This window comes from Dipodomys ordii, unplaced genomic scaffold, assembly GCF_000151885.1.
Source record: "Dipodomys ordii isolate 6190 unplaced genomic scaffold, Dord_2.0 Scaffold22, whole genome shotgun sequence".
NCBI classification, from domain to species: Eukaryota; Metazoa; Chordata; class Mammalia; order Rodentia; family Heteromyidae; genus Dipodomys; species Dipodomys ordii.
The window spans coordinates 2,649,240-2,675,016 of record NW_012267238.1 but is presented as its reverse complement, the minus strand read 5'-3'; the positions used below and the strand labels follow the sequence as shown (position 1 = coordinate 2,675,016).

At 40.1% G+C, this 25,777-nt stretch overlaps 1 protein-coding gene across 1 annotated transcript in view; it reads left to right on the top strand.

Annotated features, from left to right (window-relative positions):
* Fchsd2 (FCH and double SH3 domains 2) overlaps positions 1–25,777 on the top strand; it is a 214,724-nt gene that overhangs the window by 182,949 nt on the left and 5,998 nt on the right. Inside the window, exons 13-16 of the mRNA XM_013013961.1 lie at positions 17,515–17,649; positions 23,856–23,939; positions 24,054–24,231; positions 24,519–24,739. Coding sequence (XP_012869415.1) covers positions 17,515–17,649; positions 23,856–23,939; positions 24,054–24,231; positions 24,519–24,739 — 618 coding nt within the window. The remainder of the gene's footprint in view (positions 1–17,514; positions 17,650–23,855; positions 23,940–24,053; positions 24,232–24,518; positions 24,740–25,777) is intronic.

The following is a 25,777-nucleotide window of genomic DNA, read 5'->3' as shown; positions in this document are numbered from 1 at the left end:
AGTACACACACACACACACACACACACACACACACACACGTTTCCAGTGAGAAAAAAAATGAAAATATAAATGTCCTATGCTTTTCTAAAAGTAGAAGTTATATAATGATTATTTCTTGGTTGGTTACTTTTGGACAATTAATGAATAGCTGCTACCTGTTAAATGATAAAAACACTATATAGTGACAGACTATTACTATGTAAGATTTCTAGGACTGTTCCATACATATTTGTAATAATTCTGGCAGTTTACAGTCTCAAGACTTGCTTAAATGAAACATTAACACACACATACAACCTATACACATACACATTCTCTAATATATCTACTTAAAAAGTAGTTGTTAAGCCATGCACTGATGGCTCACTCCTGTAATCCTAGCTATTCAGCAGGCTGAGGTCTGAGGATAATGGTTCAACTCCAGCCCAGACAGGAAAGTCTATGAGACTTGTATCTCCAATAAACTTCAAAAAAGCCAGAAGTGGAGCTGTGGCTCAAGTGGAAGGGCACTAGCCTTGAACAAAAGAAGCTCAGGGACAATGCCCAGGCCCTGAGTTCAAGCCCCAGTACTAGCACAAAAAAGAAATAAAAGAGAAAAAAAAGTAGTAGCTATAAGAATGTTATAGCATTAAGATACTAAATGTAGCCGGGTGCTGGTGGTTCACGCCTGTTATCCTAGCTACTCTGGAGACTGAGATTTAAAGCATAATGGTTCAAAGCCAGCTCGGGGAAGGAAAGTCTGTGAAACTCTTACCTCCAATAACCACCAGAAAACTGGAAGTGGCACTGTGGCTAGAGCCCAGGTCATCAGTTCAAGCCCCACAACTAATAAATGTTTTAATGGAAATAAGGGAATTATCAATGCAAAACAAAACACCTGGGCTGGGAAGGTGGCTTAGTGATAGAGTGCTTGCCTTGCATGTATGAGGCCCTGGGTTTGATTCCTCAGCACCACATAGGCAGAAAAAGCTGGAAGTGGAAGTGGTGCTGTGGCTCAAGTGGTAGAGCGTTAGCCTTGAGCTGAAGAGCTAAGGGACAGTGCCCAGGCCCAGAGTTCAGACCCCACAACTGACAAAACAAAACAAAAAAAAAACCTAAATAAGCACAAAAGACAGTAAAGCAGGAAATGAGAGACAAAAAGCTGTTAGGCTTTTTGCAAAATTCTTATCAATAATTACTTTAAATATAAATGATCAAAAGACAGAAATCAGCTAGAGGTGTTCTCTCTCTCTTTCTCTCTCTCTCTCTCTCTCTCTCTCTCTCTCTCACACACACACACACTTACACATACACACACACATATCTAAAATCTCAGCTAATCAAGAGACTAAGGCTGAAGAATCACCAGTTAGAGGCCAGCTGGAGCAAAACTAAGGAGACCTTATCTAAAAAAAAAAAAAAAAATCAAGCCTGAGGCTATAGCTCAAGTGATGGAGCTCAAGTACAAAGTTCAGTTCCAAGTAGAGGAAGGGAGGGAGGGAGGAATGAAGGAAGGAAGGAAAATTAACAATGTATAGAAATATGTCAGCCAGCTACATGCTGGCTGGTGGCTCAAAGTGGTAGAGCCCTAGCCTTGAGTGAAAAAGCTCAGGGACAGCATCCGGGCCCCATGACTGACCAAAAAAAAAAAAAGAACATTATCACAGGTTTGTACTAGTATTAGCATTAGTATTAGCAGACTTCTTGAGTAATCACTTTTATTTATTTATTTATTTTGTTGGACGTGCGGCCTGAACTCTGGGCCCGGGCGCTGTCCCTTAGCTCTTCAGCTTAAGGCTAGCCCCCTACCACTTGAGCCAAAGTGCCACTTCAGCTTTTTCTGTTTATGTGGTGCTGAGGAATCAAACCCAGGGCCTCATGCATGCAAGGCAAGCACTCTACCACTAGCCAGCTTCCCAGCCCCAAGTAATCACTATTTAAATGTTTTTTCTTTATGAAAATGTTAAATGTAGAGAAAATAGAAGAATAAACAGGTATTTCTGAGTATCTAGATTGTTTTGTAATATTAGCTTTTTATGTATTTATTAGACTAGCCCATTATTTTTGTCCTGTGAAGTTAAAGTTAGATCAAAACTAATTTAGAAGGGCTGGGAAGGTGGCTCAGTGGTAGAGCGCTTGCCTTGCATGCCTTAGGCCCTGGGTTCGATTCCTCAGCACCACAGAAGAAAAAAGCCAGAAGTGGCACTGTGGCTCAAGTGGTAGAGCGCTAGCCCAGGCCTAGAGTTCAGGCCCCATGACCGGACCCCCCCCCCAAAAAAAAAACTAATTAGAAGCATGTTCAATTTTTAGGCACAAATACTTTATAGGTGATGGTCTTTATAGTTGTACAACTTTGTATAACTACTTAAGGATGATAGGTAGGTAGGTAGGTAGGTAGGTAGGTAGATACATACATACATACATACATATATACATACATACATAAAGTTGAACTGATATTAATGATACTAAGAGTGGTAATTTAACTAAAGTGGTGTTACCAAAACTATCTACAATAAAGATTCTTTGTCTCACTCCCAATTGCATTTGGCAAATACTGGTTTTTCACTAGTGGCAACAAGTAGGCATTTTTCTCTATTTCTCTATTATTACCTCATAGAATTTTGTAAGTCAGGGTTTTTACAAATATTCTATACATACGATAAAATTTAACTATTTCAAGTGTACAATGAGAACTTTGATATATTTTCTTGTAGTTCTGATGATTAATGATGCTGAGCAGCTTTTCATTTGATTGTTGGCACTTATGTATTTATTTATTTAGGTTGGTTAAGGTACTGGGTTTGAACTCAAAGAATTATGTTTACTAGGCAAGAGCTTTACCACTTGAACCACTCACTCATTCCTAAATTTTCTACCATCTAGTATAGTGCCTTTTTTTGGTGGTAGTGAAACTGGAGTTTGAATTTAAGGCCTTAACCCTTTCTAAGTAGATGCTCTACCACTACACCTATTCCCTAATCTCAGCTAGTCTTCAGTATTTATTCATATCAGTCTTACTGAACTCTCTCTATTCACAATGCTAGCCTGTGTGTGTGTGTGTGTGTGTGTGTGTGTGTGTGTGTGTGTGTGTGTTTGATATAGCTGGAAAATGGCCCGAAGTATGTAAAAACTTGAAAAAAAACTCACCCCTTGATGACATTTGCATTATACAGCTTTTGGACTATGAGGAGCACCATGCTTAGAACTCAGCAGAGAACCCATACTTAATGGCTTGAGGAGAGATCAGGCAGTACTCAGATTATTACCATCCAAATCTTTAGCCTAAGAAGGAGCTGGACTGGAAACAATGGCAGAAAAGCAGAGCAACTGAGCAGAAATTTCAGTTGTTGATTACATTGGAAAGCAAACACTAATAATTAGAAAATTGGAGTGACCATGTTCTTGACCTCATATATGGTATTTACATGTGCACATCTGAGGGAAGCTAAGAGGAGGGCTCAGAGGGAAACATGGGAAAAAATACAACAGAGGGCCCCATCAGCTCTACTGGACATTGATGAAAATGAACTAAGCAACTCAAGGGCAGAGGTGGGAGGGAGGGAATAAGAGGGAACAGCTTACACTAAGCAAAAGGAAAGAAATGTACATACCACCCAATTTGGAAGAAATAGTTGTATTGTCAAAGTTTATAGAATTCACAAACTTTATAGACCACGATAATGACAATTTGCCCTGTGAAGGTTAAAATATGTTTGTGACTTTAAGTATCACTAACCCACAATACTATGAAATTTATGTAATCACTAAATCTCAATTTAAAAATATATTTATTTTTTGTTGTTGTTGGTCATAGAGCCTGAACTTGGCCTGGGTGCTGTCCCTCAGCTCTTCAGCTCAAAGTTAGCACTCTACCACTTGAGCCACAGAGCCACTTCTGACTTTTTCTGCTTATATAGTGCTGAGGAATTGAACCCAGGGCTTCATGCATGTAAGGCAACCACTCTACCACTGAGCCACCACCCCAGCCCCCAAAATATTATTTAAAATTTTTAAAAGGTAGACAGGTACAAGAATTGAATCTAGTTAGGCTTCACTCTGTGCTTAATAGTTTGCTTAAGTTTCACAAATACATAAGGGAAATGGAGCTTAAATCTCAAATTGTTGTTAGTAATCACATTCAATGACTTATGACAATAAATATACATAATAAATTAAAGAAAAGAAAAAGAAAATCGGAGTGATAGCCAGGCGCTGGTGGCTTATGCCTGTAATTCTAGCTACTTAGGAGGCTGAGATCTGAGGATCACAGTTCAAAGCCAGACAAGGCAGGAAAGTCCATGGGACTCTTATCTCCAGTTAACCACCAGAAAACTAGAAATGGTGCTGTGATTCAAGTGGTAGAGCACTCACCTTGAGCTGAACAGCTCAGGTACAGCACCCAGGAAGCAGAGAAGGAATGCCTGTATATCTGTGCGAGCTTCCTCACCCTTTTTTTTTTTTTTTTGCCCTTATTGGAGCTTGAACTCAGAACCTCTCTTGCTCAGCTTTTTTCACCTGGCTGGCAGTCAGTCAATCACTTGAACCATGCCTCTTCTGGCTTTTTTTTCTGGTTAATTGGTGATAAGAATCTCATAGATTTATCTGCCCAGATTAGCTTCTAACTGTAATTATAAATCTGAGCCATTAGCATCTGGCTTATCCTCTCCCTATTTTATTCCATTTGGTCTCCCAGACTAAAGGATGGTACCACTGTGGGTCTGTGGGTCTTCCTAGGATCCTTAGTTAATTCTCCCTGGAAACATCCTCATAGACATACCCAAGTTATGCTTAGTAAACTCCTAGGTGCTTCTCAATCTAGTTGAGTTAATAGTCATGATTAACTGTCACAGCTATGCACTGAAAATTTGGAATCAGCACATCATTAAAATCCATTTCAAGACACTCTTTTTTTTTATTGTGAAAATACTGTTCAGAGGGGTTACAATTACATGGGCAAGATAGTAAGTACATTTCTTATCTAGCATTGTAGCCTCCTCCTTTGTTTACCCTTCCCATCCTCCTCCCCCCCACCCAATCCTCCCCCCCCAAGTTGTAAAGTTCGTTTTTGACATGACAATTGTACTTCTCATTGTTGCAACAGGTCCACCTGTATCCTTATTTAAACGACTTGTTTTTCCCCTTCCCCTCCACAAATTATACCCACAAATACAGTGAAAGCAGGGGTTATACTGTGGGGGAGGGACATACAAAGCAACAAAGAAATAATCTTATAATTGCGTTAGAAACAAATGCATGAAAGAAAAAAACATTTAAAATACATATCTTAGGGTTCATATTTGAAGATACTCTTGGTGTGGTAGTACACGTCTATAATCTCAGGCATGAGAGTAAGGCAGGATTGTGAATTGAGGCTAGCTAGCCTGTGCTATATGAGATCCTGTCTCAAAAAAAAAAAAAAAAAGATTCAGCTGAGCGCTGGTGGCTCACGCCTATAATCCTAGCTACTCAGGAAGCTGAGATCTGAGAATCACAGTTCAAAGGCAACCTGGGCAAGAAAGTCCGTGAGACTCTTGGTCTCCAATAAACCACTAGAAAACCAGAAGTGGCGCTGTGGCTCAAGTGGTAGAATGCTAGCCTTGAGCTGAAGAGCTGAGGTACAGTGCCCAGACCCAGAGTTCAAGCCCCACGACCAAAGGAAAAAAAAATTGATTCAAAAACACTAGAAATTCTACTCTTAAATAAGTGTTAAAATATAAAAAGCTGCAAACTCTTGAAGATTTCAAGGAAAACAAACCAAATTGAGTTCTTCCTATGCTACACCCACAACCAGATCATTTTCATAACACCAGAATGTGTAGGATTTCTCCCCAGCAGCAAGCAAGCAAGCAAGCAATTCTTGTTTGCAAATAACATGTTCATCAGCTGTTTTGAAAAGTACTGACAAAACTAGATCTTAAGTAAACTAGGCTAGCTGGTGTTGACAGAAGAGAATATACTAAATTCTCCCAGCTTTTTTTTTTATTTCTTGGCTTCAGTTAAATAAAGACTTTTTAAAATTTCTAACCTTGTTGGTTAACACAAAGAAAAATATTTCATTGCTTTAAAATGTATACTTAAGGGGCTGGGAAGGTAGCTCAGTGGTAAAGCGCTTACCTTGCATGCATGAGGCCCTGGGTTCGATTCCTCAGCACCACATATGCAAAAAGAAAAAAAAACCGGAAGTGGCACTGTAGCTCAAGTGGTAGAGCACTCACCTTGAGCTGAAGAGCTGAGGGACAGCGCCCAGGCCCAGAGTTCAAGCCCCACAACCAACAACAACAAAAAAAAGAATGTCATGGACTTTCCCACTCAGGTTAGCTTTGAACCATAATCCTCAGATCTCATCCTCCTGAGTAGCTAGGACTACAGACTTGAGCACTATAAACAGTAATCCAGCTAGGGAAAACATACACAAACATACACACACAAACACACCCCATCCACTTGACTTTGTGGTTAGAACTTGCCCTATTTCCAACCAAACCCATGATTATTCTTGGGCTAGCACCTTTCTTACTAAATCACCTGAGTGGACATGTGACACCCAACTCTGTGTTTCTTTTCTAGGCAGATGAACAAAGGTTAGTCTCTCCTTAAAGTTTACAAGCTGGTCTCCTTTAAGTTCACAAGCTGGGAAAACAAACAGATCTTTATAGATCCTGTTGATGCTTGGCAGTGTATAACTGGGCCACTGTGTGGCAAACTAGAAATTGTTCACTTCTTACTCTTCCAGCACAGCTTGGAAAAAATCACTTATTTCTGGATTTCTTAGAAATTGTTATACTAAATTACTCTAAAATCCTGTCCAACCCCAAGATCTTCTGGTTCTTTGACATATTTTCAGAAAAGTTCAGTGCTAGCTGGTTGTGGCAGCTTTAATTTACACTGCAATCCTAGCTACTTGGGAGGCAAAGATGAGGGAATTGTGGTCCAAGGACAGCCCAGCTCCTCCCACCCTTACCCAAGAAGAAGAAGTTCAATCAGTGGCTTGATGTGGTAGTGTACCCTTTGTCATTTCAGTGACACAGGCAGCATCAATACAGCCCGTGCTAGCCTGAGGATAAAGCAAAACCTATCCCAAAAAATAACCAACATGAAAAGGACTTGGAAGAGTGTCTCAGGTAGTAGAGCACCTGTCTACAACATGGGAGACCTGAGTTCAGCCTCCTAATACCACCAAAAATGGAAAAGAAGAGATGGGAAAGGAGAGACGAAAGGAAGGAGAAAAATAGAGAAGAAATTTTGCCCATGAAGAAAATGTCACTGTGAGGAATTTTAGTAAGGGATCTAAAAAAAGGGTTCCTGAATATGAATGAAGGAATTTGTATTTTTTCCCAGTCTAACATTCCTCATCATTGGCTGTTCTTCATATTCATCCTTTTAAGTGACTGTATACTAGAAAGATACTTCAGAATTAACTTTTCTAGTGGCTTATAGACAACAGCTTATCTGGAGATGTCTCTTTCTTTGAGAAGGGGCTTGTAGTCTCATCCCATGTTTCCCTTCTTGTAGCTATTCTTAATGGAGAACAAGTCATCCTTCTTCCAGATAAGAGGTTATATTTTAGCCGGCTCACACCTGTAATCCTAGCTACTCAGATGGCTGAGATCTGAGGATCTCAGTTGAAAGCCAACTCCAGCCAGAAAGTCTGTGAGACACTTAAAAAGCTGGAAGTAACGCTGTAGCTCAAGTGGTATTGGATTAGCCTTGAGCAAAAGGAGCTTAGGGACAGTGCGCAACCCAAGTTCAAGGCCCAGAACTTGGGGGGGGGGAAGAAAAGAAAAGAAAAAATAGATTTTGTGGAAGATATACCAGTAATATAAATAAAGGAGAGAGTAAACCAAAAATAGATTAATGGAGCCCCAGTAGTGGCTTAACCTGCTTTTAACTAACATCGAAATAATTTAGAGAGGATTGTATCTGTTTATACTGACAGCTGACTGGCTGAGGAACAGGAAGCAGGAATAACTCATTCTGGCAACCAAATATTTTCTCTCATTGTAGCTGCCAACAAAAGCATTAGTCATCTGGAAACCATGATTAATGCTACTGTTTGACATTAACAGTTATAACTAAACTAAAAAATGCCTTATGGAAGATAAATGTTTTGAAAGTATGTAATCTATGTACCTTTAGAATAAGGATGTGAACTCTTTGCCTTCTGTCTCATGTCATGGTATGGAATATAAGGTTGGGAAGGGGAAAACAAAAAACAAAAAATGAGAAGAATCCCAGGGTATAATAACACTATCCTAAAGAAGAGCAGTCCAATGATACTGATATTTAGTTAAAGGTATCTGAAGCCTATATGAACTTCTGAGATTGGACTGCTGCCAATGACCAGATCAATCTTTTCTCTTACTCTCCTGCTGTCTCTTACTCAAAACCTATATATAGTTTGCAACCTAATTTTTGAAATTATATTAATCTTATAATAGAAATGTAAGAAGAGGGAACAACTGATGCTATGCAAAACAAAAGAAATGTACATGTGTGGAAGAAATACTGCATCGCAAAGCTCATAGAACTCATAAATGTTATAGACTGTGATAGACAGTTTGCTCCAGGAAAGTTAGAATGTGTTTGTGACTTTAACTGATCATCACTATCCCACAAACTGTGAAATTTGGGAAATTATGTAACCACTTAATCACAATAAAAAACTTGAAAAAAATAATGGAAATATAAGTAGGATTATAGAAAATTTTGAAATACTATAGAAAAGCAAAAAAATCAGCTCCTCAACAATATTTTCCCTCCATTTATTTTAATTGACAAGTACAAATCATATGTGTGTGTGTGTATATATATATATTTATGCATGCAAACATTTTAAAAGGTACTCCTCATTTTACTGTTTTGTTTTTCCAGACCTGGGGCTTGAATTCAAGGCCTAGGCACTGTCCCTGAGCTTCTTTTGCTCAAGGCTAGTGCACTACCACTTGAGCCACAGTGCCACTTTCGGCTTTTTCTCTTTATGTGGTACTGAGAAATCAAACCCAGGACTTCATGCATGCTAGGCAACATTCCCAGCCCCTCTTTTTTAAACATACATAAAATTAAGTTAAATTTGTACATTTTTCCAATCTAACATTCTTCATTGCTAGATGATCTTTACAATTGTTATTTTAGTGTCTCCTTAGAAAGGTATTAGAAAGGTATTTCAGAATTGACTAACTTTTCTATTATTTACTGAATATTTAGATTGCCGCCAGATTTTCAGTATTATAAATCATTTATATAACATTTTTATACATACAACCAGTCCTCCTTCTGCGTACATGGATTTAACCAATAACAGAGCAACAAGATTTGGGGGAAAAAATTGACACCTTTATTGAACACATCTACAGACTTTGTCCTTTTATTAGTATTCCCTAAACAATACTGTATAACAACTATTTGCACAGAATTTACATTAGATAATATAAGTAATCTATAGATGATTTAAATTATATGGGAGGTTGTACATGGGTTGTATTTAAATACTACATTATTTTATATAAGAGACTTGATCATCCATGGATTGTGGTATCACAAGGAGTCCTCCTGGAACCAGTCTTCCTTGGATATCAAGAAATGATTTCTTATTTCCATATGGAATTTTTTTTTGGTGATGTAGATTACCAGAAGTAGGATTAATGGGATGTGTAGACCTTTGCTTGAAATGGTTTATATTTATTCTATTCCTTTTTCTTAGATTTTCTAACCATAGCTGACACTTTTTACATGATTTTTTACTATCTTACGCCACTTTTCCCAGCTATTGTTAAGACACATTGACAGTTGGCTTTGTTGTACAGCTTTCCTTAGAGCACTTGAAGGATTGTTTAGAGATAAATTGTGATGGTTATGTGGGGGTTTTCATCTGTAATCCCAACACTTGGGAGGCAGAGGCAGGAGGATCACATGTTCCAAGCCAGCCTGGACTACATAGTAACTTCCAACCAAACAGTAACACCCTCTCTCAACACTCATGTCTCTTCCCTCTACCAGTAAAAAAAAAAGAAATTCTATTCATTATGAAGACTATGCTAAAGATGGCTGGAAGACTAGGAGGTGCAGTATTTTTAACCAAATTCAGATGTCAGTTTAGTTTTCAGCTGCCTCATTACTACCTACTAATACAGTGTGGTTTGATTTTAAAATATGAAAATCTGGTTTCTTGGTTTAAGATAATCCCAATGAAAAGAAAAGAACAGGCTTTTATAATGAGTTTCTTATAAACTGTTGAAATAATAGAATGTGCCTGCAAAATCTTTTGTTTTCAAGTTTACAGTATCTCCAGTGTGTGTGTGTGTGTGTGTGTGTGTGTGTGTGTGTGTGTCCGTCTTGGGGCTGAACTCAGGGCCTGGGAGCTGTCCCTGAACTTTTTTTTTTTTTAACTCAAAGCTAGCATTCTTCCATTTGAGCCACAGCTCCATTTCTAGCTTTTTGGTGATAATTGGACATAAAGACTCTCATGTACTTTTCTGCCCAGGTTGGCTTTGAACTTCAATCTTTAGATCTCAGCTTCCTGAGTAGCTAGGATTATAGGGGTGTGCCATTGTCTTTTAATTGAACTAAACTCAATTCCTAGTAAGATCCATTGAATTCAATTTAGCAAGCATGTATTGAGCCAGCTCTTCTTATGAGACCCTTAGTGTCAATGAATTGATTCTCATTGACAGCCAAGACCCAAAAGTGGGCAGTGAACATATGAGAATTTACCTCTGAGTGATGTGTTTCTAGCTATGCTGTTTTCTGACTTTTTGCATAGCCATGATAACCAGTACAGGGTTCTTCCTGTAGTAAGTAACTGGTGAAAATGGCTTGCTACACTCTTGATCCAGAAAATTGTAAAAACACATGTAAATAAATAGGTTCAGTTTTTCATGTTCACCCAAAAAATCATCCAGGCTATATCCCAAAAAACTACCTAGCATCTCCAAGATGTCATTTTAAAGAAACAATGTATGTTATCCTGGCATTACAATGGTGGTGTTGGTAGGTGTGCCCAGGCCAAACATTGGACACTGAATCAATCAGTGTCCAAGATGAGTACTTAATTTTTGCTATACTGCTTAAAAATGCTAGATTTTGATGTGGAGTTTATTTCATTTAGCATATCCAGCATGAGTTGTGGTACTTTAAAAGCATAGTCCAGTTTACCCATACTAGCACTCCCCTGCCATATTGAATTGTCCTCATTAAAAATATGTTGTTCCTAAACTACAAGAAGTTGCACAGGAGAAGAAGACATAACAGAAGGAACTGAAGGGGAAAAAATATGACACTGAAATAATAAATCTGGCAGACTTCTCTGCTTCATAGTTACTGAAGCTGATTTTTTAAATTTAAAATTAAATTCTTCATTACTAGTTATTTTTAAAAAATGCAGTTGAGACCAAGCCTACTACTCCATCTTGCTTGGAAGCAGAAACCATTTTCCTGATATTTAAAATCATATTTTACAACTACTTATGCTGTACATGGAATGAGGTTAACAGTGATCAGTTCTCTGTCCAGATAGAGTTTGTTTGTTTGTTTGCCAAGTTGTAGGGCTTGAACTCTGGGCTTGGGTGCTGTCCCTCAGCTCTTCAGCTCAAGGCTAGCACTCTACCACTTGAGCCACAGCATCACTTCCTGCTTTTTCTGCTTATGTGGTGCTGAGGACTGGAACGCAGGGCCTCATGCATGCAAGGCAAGCACTCTACCACTGAGCCACCTTCCCAGCCCGTTTGTTTGTTTTATGTTAGTGGTGGTTGTTGTGGGCCTGAACTCTGGGTCTGGGCACCGTCCTTGAGCTCTTCAGCTCAAGGCTAGTGCTCAACCACTTGAGCCACAGCACCACTTTCAGCTTTCCTGCTTATGTAGTGCTGAGGAATGGAACCCAGGGCCTCATGCATGCAAGGCAAGCACTCTACTGCTGAGCCACCTTTCCAGCATCGGTAGAGGGATTTTGTAGGTCAGCTTTTGTTTGTTTGTTTTTGTAGGTTGTGGGGCTTGAACTCTGGGCCTAGGTGCTGTCCCTGCACTCTTTAGCTCAAGGCGAGTGCTCTACCACTTGAGCCACAGCACCACCTCTGATTTTCTGGTAGTTAATTGTTGATAAAAGTCTCACAGACTTTCCTGCCTGGGCTGGCTTTGAACCGCAATTCTCAGACCTCAGACTCCTGAGTAGCTAATATTACAAGTGTGAGCCACCAATGCCCAGCTTTAATCAGTTTTCTTTTTTTTTTCTTTTCTTTTTTTTTTTTTTTTTGTTGGTCATGGGGCCTGAACTCTGGACCTGGGTGCTGTCCCTCAGCTCTTCAGCTGTAGTCTAGGGCTCTACCACTTGAGCCTCATCTCCGCTTCCTGCTGAGGAATCAAACCAAGGGCTTCATGCATTCAAGGCAAGCACTCTACCACTGAGCCACCTTCCCAGCTAGTCAGTTTTCTATAGCAAATGTCTTTGTTTGTATTGGGTATTAGCAGATTCTTTGTTTAGATTCTCTCCGCCTCATGAAGACAACAAATGCTTATGATTTATTGTCTCCTTTACATCAAGTATATATTAGGGGTTTAAAATATTTTATTTCACAAAGCCTTATAATAACCCTGTAAAGAAGTTTTTTGTGGGGCTGGGAAGGTGGCTCAGTGGTAGAGTGCTTGCCTTGCATGCATGAGGATGCATGAGGCCCTGGGTTCAGTTCCTTAGCACCACATAAGCAGAAAAAGCCTGAAGTGGCGCTGTGGCTCAAGTGGTAGAGCGCTAGCCTTAAGCTGAAGAGTTGAGAGACAGCGCCCAGGTCCAGAATTCAGGCCCACAACTGACCAAAAAAAAAAAAAGGTTTTTTGTTTGTTTTTTGTCGGTTGTGGGGCTTGAAATATGGTCCTGGGTGCTGTCCCTCAGCTCTTCAGTTCAAGGCAAGTGCTCTACCACTTGAGCTACAGCACCACTTGTTTTTCTGGTGGTTTATTGGAGATAAGAGGCTCACGGACTTTCCTGCCCTGGCTGGCTTTGAACCTCGATCCTCAGATTTCAGCCTCCTGAGTAGCTAAGATTACAAACATGAGCCACCAGCACCCGACTAAGAAGTTATTATCTTCATTAGAAAGGTGAGATGGTTGGAGCTGAGAAGTTAAATAGTTTCCCAGACTTACACAAAGTACATGGCATAGTCAGCATTCACACCGTGTCTGCCACACTCTAGGCCCTCTGCTCCTTCTTGTGACACTCACAGTAATGATGCCTATCAGAGGTGGTTTTGCTGGGTACAAGAAGACAGCTATTGCTGGGCGCTGGTGGCTCACGCCTATAATCCTAGCTACTCAGGAGGCTGAGATCTGAGGATCGCGGTTCAAAGCCAGCCTAGGCAGAAAAGTCCGTGAGACTCTTATCTCCAATAAACCACTAGAAAACCAGAAGTAGCGCTGTGGCTCAAGTGGTAGAGTGCTCGCCTTGAACTGAAGAGTGCAGGGACAGCACCCAAGCCCAGAGTTCAAGCCCCATGACCGACCAAAAAAAAAAAGAAGAAGAAGAAGAAGAAGACAGCTACTAAAACAGGCTGAAAAAGAGTCTTCTTACTGCCTTGCAATAAGAGTAAGAATTTTACCACATGTAAGGAAGGAAAAATATTAGTACAGCTAGAAAGAATTGTTATGATTGAAGTTCTGGCAAGTGACAGGGAGAAAAGGGGTTGAGAGCAGTTAAGATAAGAGAAGAAGGGGCTGGGAAGGTGGCTCAGTAGTAGAGTGCTTGCCTTGCATGCATGAGGCCCTGGGTTCAATTCCTTAGCACCACATAAGCAGTAAAAGGTGGAAGTGGCGCTATCGCTCAAGTGGTAGAGCGCTAGCCTTGAGCTGGGTCAGCACCCAGGCCCAGAGTTCAGGCCCCACGACCAACCAAAAAAAAAAAGAGAGAGAGAGAGAGAAGAGAAGAAGAATATGCTTTTAGAAATGCTGGGTCAAGAAAACACTAAGGCTAGAAGAAGAAAAGAGATTACCCTGAGATACCATGCTGTGAAAAGCTGCTGTGACAGTGCAGAAGTATATAGCAGTGACCCTGCTGCTGTCACTGCAGCTTTTCAATCCTTCCATGAGGATCAAAAAATGAACTCAAAATAGAGAAAGGAAGGAATGTTTAGTATCAGTCTGGGTTGCCAAGATAAAATGTTTTAGACTGATTCACAGTGCCAAACCCAATAATCATTAACATTCCATATGTGTTTTTGGAAACCACAATTTTTTTATGTATGAGTATTTTGTTTTGTTCTGTTTTTTATAATGCCACTATTTTCAAATGCTTATAACCTTTCCTAGAATCTGAAAACAATGCCTAAGTATATGAAAATATGCTTAAGCATAGTTTTATCAAAGTTTCTAGAGTGTGACCTTTATCTTTTACATGATATACAGCTTTCTATTGGAAAAATAATAGAATCATAAGTCAGACATTTAAGAAATCAAGATTTGAAACTATATGGGAACTGATCTGACTGACCATAGATGAATAGTTCATAAATGAGGCATAAGCTTACCTCACTCAACTATGAAGAATTTTCAGTAAGTTATAAAAGGAAATATTTCAGGGGCTTGAAAGTAGAAGCAATATAGGTAGCAGGAAAAATATAATTTATTCTCGAATTCTCTGAAATTGTATAGAACATTATTAGGAAAATGGAAGTTAGGAAGATCACCCTTAAAATATTAGTGCTAGCTATTCAGAAGAGTCTCCATTTATTTGACTAGAAATATAGCTTGACAGAGATACTTCTTCTTTTAGACTCGTTGTACCCAAGAAATCTGGCCCTTCTCCCCAGGTTCTTATCTGCCTCCACTGGCCCTCTGCTCTTGGCCCTTCACTTAAATTGTGAACTCCCAAAAGTAAACATTGTGTATATTTCATAGTTTTCAAAAACCTAACTTTGCATACAACATACAGAGGATTAGCCCCTCAAAAAAAAAAAAAACACAGTAAAAACCAAGCCTATATTGGGGCTGGGAAGGTGGCTCAGTGGTCGAATGCTTGCCTTGCATGCCTAAGGCTCTGGGTTCGATTCCTCAGCACCACATAAGCAAAAAGAAAAAAGCCGGAAGCGGCGCTGTGGCTCAAATGGTAGAGTGCTAGCCTTGAGCTGAAGAGCTGAGGGGCAGCGCCCAGGCCCAGAGTTCAGGCCCCATGACGGGACCCAAAAAAAAAAAAAAACAAGCCTATAGTGATAGTTCACACCTGTAACCCCAACACTTGGGAGGCTGAGGCAGGAGGATTGAGTATTCAAGACAAGCCTGAACTATGTAGGAAGAACACAACCCTGTACTGTTAATGGACTGGGAATGTGACTCAGTGGTAGAGTGCCTTGCATGCATGAAGCCTTAGGTTCGATTCCTCAGTACCACATAAATACAAAAATCCTGAAATGATGCTGTGGCTCAGTGGTAGAGTGCTTGCCTTGCATGCATGAAGCCTTAGGTTCGATTCCTCAGCACCACATAAATACAAAAAGCGTGAAATGATGCTGTGGCTCAGTGGTAGAGTGCTAGCCTTGAGCAAAAGAAGTTCAGGGACAGCCCTGAATTCAGGCCCCAGGACTGGCAAACAGTAAGTATTATTATTATTATTTCCCATTACTCACCTTTAGCCCCTGATAATTCCCATTATACTTTGTTTCTATGAATTTGACTACTGTGAAATCACAGTGCTACTTTTTTTTCCGCCAGGGCCTGGGCACTGAGCTTCTTTAGCTCAAGGTTAGCACTCTTATCACTTGAGCCACAGCACCACTTCTGGCTTTTTCTGTTTATGTGGTATTGAGGAGTGGAACCCAAGACTTCATGCATGCTAGGCAAGCACTCTACCACTAACCACTAAGCCACATTCCCAGCCCCTACAGTGTTACATTTTTTTTTCAGTGTTACATTTTTATGACTAGTTATTTCACTTAGTGTAATGCCCGGGTCATCATCTGTATGATAGCATATCAGAACTTACCTCCTTTTTTAGGACTGGATAATGTTCCGTTATGTCTATATACACTATTCTTTTTAAGTTGTTATTTTTTTTGGGGGGGTCCGGTCATGGGGCCTGAACTCTGGGCCTAGGTGCTGTCCCTGAGCACTTCAGCTCAAGACTAGCACTCTACCAATTGAGCCACAGCGCCACTTCTGGCTTTTTTCTTTTTGCTATGTGGTGCTGAGGAATCGAACCCAGGGCCTCATGCATGCAAGGCAAGTGCTCTACCACTGAGCCACCTTGCCAGCCCTTAAGTTGTTATTATAAAGGTTATGTACAGAGGAGTTACAGATATACACTATTCTTTTATCCACTCATCTGTCATTGGGCACTTGTGTTACTTCCCTGCTTTGGCTGTTGGAGTAATACTACTTTGAATAACTTTACACTAATGAGACCGTGCTTTCAGTTCTTTACGAAAATACTCAGTAGTGGAATTTTAGAAATATATGTTTAATTATTAAGAAATCACCATACTGAAAATAGAAAGGTGAAACCTGTTGAAAGTGTTAGGGGTTTTTTGTTTTGTTTTTTTTGCCAGTCTTGGGGCACTGTCCTTGAGCTTCTTTTGCTCAAGGCTAAAACTCTGCCACTTGAGCCACAGCACCACTTCTGGCATTGTCTGTTTATGAGGTTGCTACTGAGGAATCCAACCCAGAGCTTATGCATGTTAGGCAATGCCCAGGCCCCAGGACTGGCAAAAAAAAAACTTTATATTCTTTATTTTTTTGTGTGATTCCATCTTCTTTTCCTTATGTATGGTGTACTTAAGTGTATATCTTTGGTAGGGTTGTAGGAAGGGTACAGAACTGGAGAGAAAAAGGGTGAAAAAGTGCAGCAGTAGAACTCACTGGACACTGATGAAAATGAACTATACAAATTGTGGGTGGAGTCGCGCAGAAGGGATTGGGAGAAAGGGAACAGAAGACACTGTAGGAAAAGAAATGTACTTACCACCTGACTCATGTAATTGTAATCCCCACCGGAAGTGGTGCTGTGGCTCAAGTGGTAGACCGCTATCCTTGAGCTGAAGAGCTGACGGACAGCGCCCAGGCCCAGAGTTCAAGCCCCATGACCAACCAAAAAAAAAAGAAAGAAAGGAAGAAATGTTGCAGAAAACATCTTAGAATAAAGTCTTAAATCCTGGTGCTTTCAGTTTTCTGTGATGAATTCACAAAAGTGGAATTACTACATCAAGTGATATGTTCCAGTATATTTTCCAAAAATGATGTGTGAATTCACATTTTTACCAGCCTTCAGGGAAAGACTGTTTCTCCATATCACTGGCACTTAGAAAGGGTTTCACTGTTTTCTGATACTGTCAATTTAAATTATAAGGACTTTGTTGGGCAGTATTTAATGGTAAAAAGTGAAAGAATGCTGATAAATTTATATTTGACATCGATTTTCATGAAAAATGCAACTGAGAAGTCCCTTTGTGTGAAGTTGAATAGGTAAATTAACATTCTGAAGCAATCAGATTTTCAGTGTCCTTCCTGTTTTCTACCATTTTCTTGACTAAGCAAACTAGCCAATGGCTTCTTATTTTTCTTAGCTTAATACAGATATGGAAAGAGAAGAAGGAGAAGAGTTTGAAGACAATATGGATGTTTTTGATGACAGTAGTTCAAGCCCTTCTGGCACCTTAAGAAATTATCCACTCACCTGCAAAGTTGTTTACTCCTACAAGGTTTGTATTTCCAACATATTGCTGATAGCAGATCTTGGAGACTCTGTATCTACCCAGCCTCTCATAATGTGTCTACTTAGCATATTATATTAGATTACTTGTATTAAAATGTCCTACACTAATCCCTTAGTCTCTGTGAGCCTCAATTTCCTTATATCATAAGGATAATATTGTAGAGTTAATATGAAGATAAATCATAACTTGAAATCATTAAAAATAAATAATAAAGTAATAATTCAGTAGGAATGCATTTAGCACAGTGCCTAGTATACTGAAAATCTTTAGTAACCAAAACTCTTCCTGCTTGACATAAATCCTCCATTAGGATGAGCCTCAAAATGGATATCAAGGAAAATTATTTTACAAAGCAATTTTTACACTTTGCCTATACTCCTAATATAACCATCTCTTATTATCTTTGTTAGGCAGGAACTTTGATAAATTTAGAATTTCTACATCTGGTTTGGTATAATTGTTCTTAATCTCTCTCACCCTTTCCTTGAAGTCCAATTAAACTTTTTACTAAACACAGAGTAAATTGAGTTTTGACTTCCAGTTGTTCTTTGTTTTGCCTCTTTCCACCCATCAGCCAGTTCTGTTGAATTCACCTCCACATATCCTGAATCTGGATTCGGGAAATAGCTCACTGACAAAGTACTTGCCTAGTACATTAGGCTGTGTTTCATCCCCAGTACTTAAAAAAAAACAAGTGTATATGTATACACATATATATGCATGCACGCACACACACACACACACACACACACACACACATCTTGAATCTAATCACTTTTTATTTTCTCTGCTGCTATTATCTTTGTCCATGCCATTGCTTTAGTGATGGAGAGAGGGGACTTGAAATTAGTCTCCCTCTTTCATAGTTGCCTCCCCATTGTCCATTTTTAACTCTGCAGTCAGAAAAATCTTCAACATATGAAAGAGATGATATTATTCCCTTTGCTAAAACTTCTAAGCTTTCTATTACACGTAGGGGAAAAAACACAAACTCTTTCCTGATATCTGTAACATCCAGCCTGATTTGGCTCCAGCCAGTTTCTTTGGCTTCATATCATACCATCTTCCCACCTCTCCCACTCAAAACACATTAGCTACCCTGGCTGCCTTAGGCTAAGGCCCTGATTATATACTCCTTTGTACTTGAGATCCTTTCTGCCTAGACTTCTATTTCCCCAAATCCTAGTTTGCTGCCCACTTCTCACCATAGGAGCTCAGCTCAAATAGTGCTTCCTGAGGCCACCCCTAACCACTTAAGGAGACTGCCAACACCTCAGTTGCTTCTCTGTCCCATTGCCCTCTTTTACTTACTCTGCATAGTCATGTGTTATTAATGATGAGAATTCCTTCTGAGGGAGGCAGCATTAAAAGATTTTATTATCATGCACCTATCAGAGTGAGCTTACATAAGCCTAGACACTATAGCCTATTATACATCTAGGCTACATAGTAAACATGCATTATTACTGTTCATCAGACCATGATCAAGCAATGTGAGATTAAATAAAGCCCAGGAGAAAATGATGAACTGTGCATGAGATATATGAGGCTGCTGTACTAGCATGCTGTTTCATAAGCAAACATTTTTTGTAAGTAGAAAGATAGACTCAAAAATGATAAAAGTAGATGGATACCATTGGTTCACACCTATAATCCTAGCGCTCAGGAGGCTGAGATCTGAACTAACCCAAACAGAAAAGTCTTAGAAATTCCTATCTCCAAATAACCAACAAAAAGATAACTTAAAGATAACTCCTGGCTTAAGCAGGAGTACTAGCTGTGAGTGAAAAAAGCTAAGTGAGAGCATGAGACCCTGAATTCAAGCCCTAGTACCAACACAAATAAATAGGTGTTTATATATCCATACATACATATATACATATACACGTATACATACACACATACATATATACATACATATGGGAGACGGAGACAGACACACTGACTTGAGGCCAAATCATGATTCTTATGGCCCAGAAAAGGTCTGGATTCATCTGGTGAGGCCATTTTTAATGATCATAAGAAAGGATTCATAATTTTTTTTTTCGGTCATGGGCCTTGAACTCTGTGCCTGAGCACTGTCTCTCAGCTCTTCAGCTCAAAGCTAGTGCTCTACCACTTGAGCCACAGTGCCACTTCTGGTTTTCTGGTGGTTTATTGGAGATAAGAGTTTCATGGACTTTCCTGCCCAGGCTGGCTTTGAACCACGATCCTCAGATCTAAGCCTCCTGAATAGCTAGGATTACAGGCATGAGCCACTGGCACCCGGCTAAGATTCATAATTTTTAATCCTGTTAGTATCCTAAGGAAATAAACCACAATAGAGTATTTTAGATACAAAAAAAATTGGGGGATCAGTCATGGGGCTTGAACTCTGGGCCTGGCACTGTCCCTGAGCTCTTCAGCTCAAGGAAAGTGTTCTGTGGCTTAAGCCAGAGCACCACTTCCGGTTTTCTGGTGGTTAAATGGAGATAAGAGTCTCACAGACTTTCCTGCCTGGGCTGACTTTGAACCATGATCCTCAGATCTTGGCCTCCTGAGTAGCTAGGATTACAGGCATGAACCACCAGCACCCCTGAGCTTTTCAGCTCAAGGCAAGTGCTCTCTGGCTTAAGCCAGAGCACCACTTCCAGTTTTCTGGTGGTTAAATGGAGATAAGAGTCTCACAGACTTTCCTGCCTGGGCTGGCTTTGAACCACAATCCTCAGATCTTAGTCTCCTGAGTAGCTAGGATTACAGGCATGAGCCACCAGCACCTGGCTACAAACTATTTCATTCTAATATACTCTATAAAAGCTCAAAGTTGAAAGTCCAAGAAGAGAATAGTTAAATAAATTATGATCACAAAATACAATATTATTGTGACAATTATTGAAATTTACATTAATGAATTTTTTGGTAAGAAAAGTATACACTGAGCCAGCACTAGATTGCTAAGGCAAAAGGATTTCTAGGCAAGCCTGGACTACATACTGAGATCTTGGCTCAAAATAAAACAAAAAAGGCTGAGGGTGTGACTCAAATGGCAGAACACCTACCTAGCAAGTGCAAGGCCCTGAGTTCAAAAAGACAGGGTCATAATGGCTCACTTCTATAATTCTAACTTCTCAGAAGGCTGAGACCTAGACAATTGAGATTCCAATTAACCAGCAAAATGTCCAACTGAAGGCATGATTGAAGTAGTAAAGCCAAACCAAATGAAAAAAAAAAAAAGCAAAAGCTTGAGGCTCTTGAGTTTAAACCTTAGTATCAGACCAAAACAAAAGTGAAACTCTTAAGATCATAATGTCAAATAAAAAAGTAGGATATCAAATTATATGTACCTCAAAGATCTCAACTGTGAATTATGTTCAGCTTGTCGACAATGAACATGTATTGCTTTGAAAATCAGGAAAAGTGTATTGTAAAGTACAAGAAATTCAGAAAGATCTGGGTGGAAATGAACTTCTGGCTGTCACTGGATATTAGGACTTAATAGAAACATGGGACCATGTGTAAATTTTTAAATAATTTTTATTGAGATTAAGTGATTATATAAATTTCACAAATTTCACAGTATTGTGGGATAGTGATACTTAAAGTCACAAATACAGGCTGGGAAGGTGGCTCAGTGGTAGAATGCTTGCCTTGCATGCATGAGGCCCTGGATTCGATTCCTCAGCACCACATAAGCAGAAAAAGCCAGAAGTGGCACTGTGGCTCAAGTGATAGAGCACTAGCCTTGAGCTGAAGAGCTCAAGCACCCAGGCCTAGAGTTCAGGCCCTACAACTGACAAAAAAAAAATGCACAAATACTGTGTGTATATTTAATAGCCATTTAGTGACTACTTACTAGCTATTGTTGGGATGAGAGAAGAAATACAGTCCCCACATTAAATAGGTTATCCTTGAAGCAAGGCCACAGGGCAACAACTAACTGGAGTATTATGGTAGCTATTGTTGCAGAGATCTAAAAAATCTAGGGAAAGAAGGAGCAAAAAGCAAGTAGCTCATGATGAGTGATCTGGAAAAGTATATCAACTGGACTGCACATCCCAAGAATAATAATAGCTGTTATTTCTTCAGTTCTAATTTCTTCAATAACCCTATAAGGAAGAGATTTCCTTATCTAACTACCTCATATATCAGCAATGCTCACTTCTAGGCTCTGGAACATAGCAGTGATCAAAACAGACAAATTTTTCTGCCCTGGAACTCAACTACAAGAAGAAAATAGAAAGAAAAGGAAAATTGAGGCTAAAAGACATCTTATGCCTACTTGCACATAGAAACAGACTGAAATGAAGCTGGACTTAATACCCACAGCCTTTCATCAGATAGGAATGATGAAACAGAGGAAAAATATTGAATAGCCAGTAGAAACACAGAGGCAAGGAAGAACATAGTATGTCAGAGGATAGGGGAAAATGTGCTGGTCCAAAGCTTTAAGAGGCCTACCCACCAGGGACCTTGTGGGTCTTGAGTGCACAAGTTGACTTTGTTAAATAAAAGAATAGGTCATCGGTGTATGGGGATAATGCTGCCAACCCATAATGCCTACATCTGTTAGACAGCTAGTGCTGCTAGTCTGGACAACTTACATTTTCACAAGGGCAGCAGTGTGTTTAAAAGTGCTCTGGCCTGGAGCTGGGAATGTGGCTTAGTGGTAGAATGATTGCCTCTCATGCATGAAGCCCTGGGTTTGATTCCCCAGTACCACATAAACAGAAAAAGCCAGAAGTGGAACTGTGACTCAAGTGATAGAGTGCTAGAATTGAACAAAAGCAGTTCAGGGACAGTGCCCAGGCCCAGAGTTCAAGCCCCAGGACTGGCAAAAACAAAATTTTTTTTAAGTAATTTACTTAAAATTTAGGCCTAGGATATTTCCTAGTCACCTATCTTCAAAACTGTGGCAGGGGTTGGGAGGAGATTACTGGGGCTTGAACTCGGCCTAGAAGTCACTCTGTCACTTGAGCCATACCTCCAGCTATTTTTTACTCTTGATCTTTTTGCCTGGGGCCAGCCCACCCCAGGATCCTTCTGCCTACAGCCTTTCACATAACTGGGATCAAGGACATGTGCCATCACACTTAGCTTGCTATTGTTTGACAAGGGGTTTCAAGAACTTTTTACCCAGGCTAACTTCAAACCAAAATCCTTCTAATCTCTACTTCCTGAATATCTGGCATTAGCCACAACTCCTAGCCCTTCAGTACAGCATCATCTGGAATCTGGGATTTGATTAAATGTTTTTCATGTTCACGATATGGGAAGTGGGTCTTAGAAAATGACCTTATTACTGTCTCTTTGCCTGTGCACCTCGGGATAGTTTACATTTTGACATTGTGAGATTTGAAAAACTATATGGTCTCAGATGCTACTATTAACTGATCTTGGGATTTGGGGAAATACTGTATGTGTGCTTATTAGTGAGCTAGAAGATAACCTACAAAAGTCCTTGCCTGTTCGTATGATAGACAAGTCTCTTTAGAAAGCCTTAAGACTTCCCAGTGCCTCTTTGGAGCCTCTCTGAGTTTTCTTCTCCAGTCTTGAGGGCACATCTAGTAGCTGGTGCTAGCAGGGATCATACAACTGTCCCAGGATGAACAGAAGCACCCAAGTGGATCAGCCAGTCTCTACACTCAGATTGAAGCAGAATCTAAACCTTGAACTCATCTCAGTCATTGCTTTTCCCACAATTTTCTTCTTGGTCACTGTTTTACAGTGTTTCCAGATCACTCATTGCTAGTGTCTAATCCATGCATACAGTACATTGCATTTTACTGCATGCACCTCTGTAATAGCCTCTGACAGCCATTCCATTCCAGTGCCTTCTATGCCTGTGCTTTCCAGACCATCATGGTTTATCCACATTGACGCAGGGTTGTCGTTTGGAAGACATGAAGGCATCAGGTCACGTAGCTTACCAGCCAGACACATGGGTTGGAGCTGGACCCTGAGTCCTCTACTTCTATCATAGTGTTTTGCTCACTGGATCTCATCACCTTTTAAGAATCCAGTTTCTGTTACAGTTTTATTTTGTTTAGTTCTTTGAAGTAAAATTTCATCTCATTATGAGATTTTTGCCATGTTAAATATTTTGCTTCTCCAAATCATTTCAGTATTTTGGTCTCTGGTTTTTGTTATGACCAGCTTACATCTGCTCTTTATCTAACCTTTTTAATTTTGTCCATGACCATCCTACATTGCAGGCTTCTCAACCAGATGAGTTGACCATTGAGGAACATGAGGTGTTAGAAGTGATTGAAGATGGAGATATGGAAGACTGGGTAAAGGTATATTCCTTTGCTCATATCGCCCCTTCTTGTGACATTTTTAGGAGTTTTGGTTCTTGTTATGTCCTGTCCAAATTGTGTATGCAGACCTGTTTGCCCTTGTGTTTTACCCAGGCTCGAAATAAAGTTGGCCAAGTGGGTTATGTGCCAGAAAAGTACCTCCAGTTTCCCACCTCGAACAGCCTACTGAGCATGCTGCAGTCGTTGGCTGCTCTGGATAGTCGGTCACACACGTCCAGCAATTCCACAGAAGCAGAGCTCGTTTCAGGCAGCCTCAACGGAGATGCCAGTGGTAAAGACTAAAACAAGGCATTCTTTATCTGGTCCCATTTAGACTAAATTGTATTGGCTGGGAGGTTAAAAGCATTTGATTCCCATCCTGTGATGTTTTCCTATATTCAGTCACATTTTGTCCTGTACAGAAGAACCACAAAGTTGATATTCAGTGGGCAGAAATCTTACTACTTTACATTACCCAGCCTGTGTGATGCTCTTTAGTTGTCATGGGAACACAGGAGAAGTTGCAGCACATTCCACTGTTAGTATTCTCACCAGATTTGTCTCTCTCTCCCTCCTCAGTCTGTTTTGTGAAAGCACTTTATGACTATGAGGGACAGACAGATGATGAGTTGTCTTTTCCTGAGGGAGCAATCATCCGTATCTTGAACAAAGAAAACCAAGATGATGATGGCTTCTGGGAAGGGGAGTTCAACGGGCGGATTGGAGTTTTCCCATCGGTGCTAGTAGAAGAACTTTCAGCCTCAGAGAATGGTGACACTCCATGGATGAAAGAAATTCAGGTACATGAGAGGAAAGATGAATTAGAAGATAAAAAAACTTATCCCAAGAGGTCTGTTGATCCAGACATAAATGGTCTATAGACTCTGCCTCGCCCTCCCACCTCATTCCATCCCTGATTGCCAGGGGTCTGCAAAACTGAATTTGGGAAACCAGAGACTTAGCTCAGAAAGTCAGGGACTTGTCTTGTTCTCCCATTTTCTGTTACCTGAATCCATGTACCAAAATGCTAAATTACATATAACACGTGAAATATTGTTTTGATGGAAAGGAAAAGAAGCAGGAAAGGGATATGTTGCCTCTGGTTGATTTATGTGGTACAGCCGTTAATTGGCTCCTCCTCTCCCTCACTATGAGAGCCTCTATCCCACACTCAGGTACACCCTAGGCTTTCTTCCTTGTAGGGACAAGTGCCTTTACAGGAAATTCCTCATTGGGTCCACTTCACTTATCCTTTTGGGGGCTCTGTCATAGCAGCTTGGCAAGTGGAGGAACAAAGAACATGTTTCTAAGTCTTGTTTGCATGGTAATTATGACTGCTTAGCCTTATGTGTAGAAAACCTAGGGAAGTCAATTATCTTATTTATTACCAATTTTATCTTTACATTCAAAAAGATACTTTTTTGCATTTTGCTCAATTTTCAGCTTACTGAATTGACTGGATTGTTTTTTTGGTTTTTTGGGTTTTTTGGGGGGGTCCGGTCGTGGGGCCTGAACTCTGGGCCTGGGCACTGTCCCTCAGCTCTTTCAGCTCAAGGCTAGCACTCTACCACTTGAGCCACAGTGCCACTTCCGGCTTTTTTTTTTTTGCTTATGTGGTGCTGAGGAATCGAACCCTGGCCTCATGCAAGGCAAACGCTCTACCACTGAGCCACCTTCCCAGCCCCATGGATTGTTACATTGACAAAAAATGCTAAAGAATGGTTTAACTTGGTAACTGTTTAAGATAAACTAAAATTAGCTAAAGGTGTAGTTAAAATAAAAAGACCCTTCCTAGCAGGTACAAGGAACTGAGTTCAAAAAGGATAAAAACGGGGGGG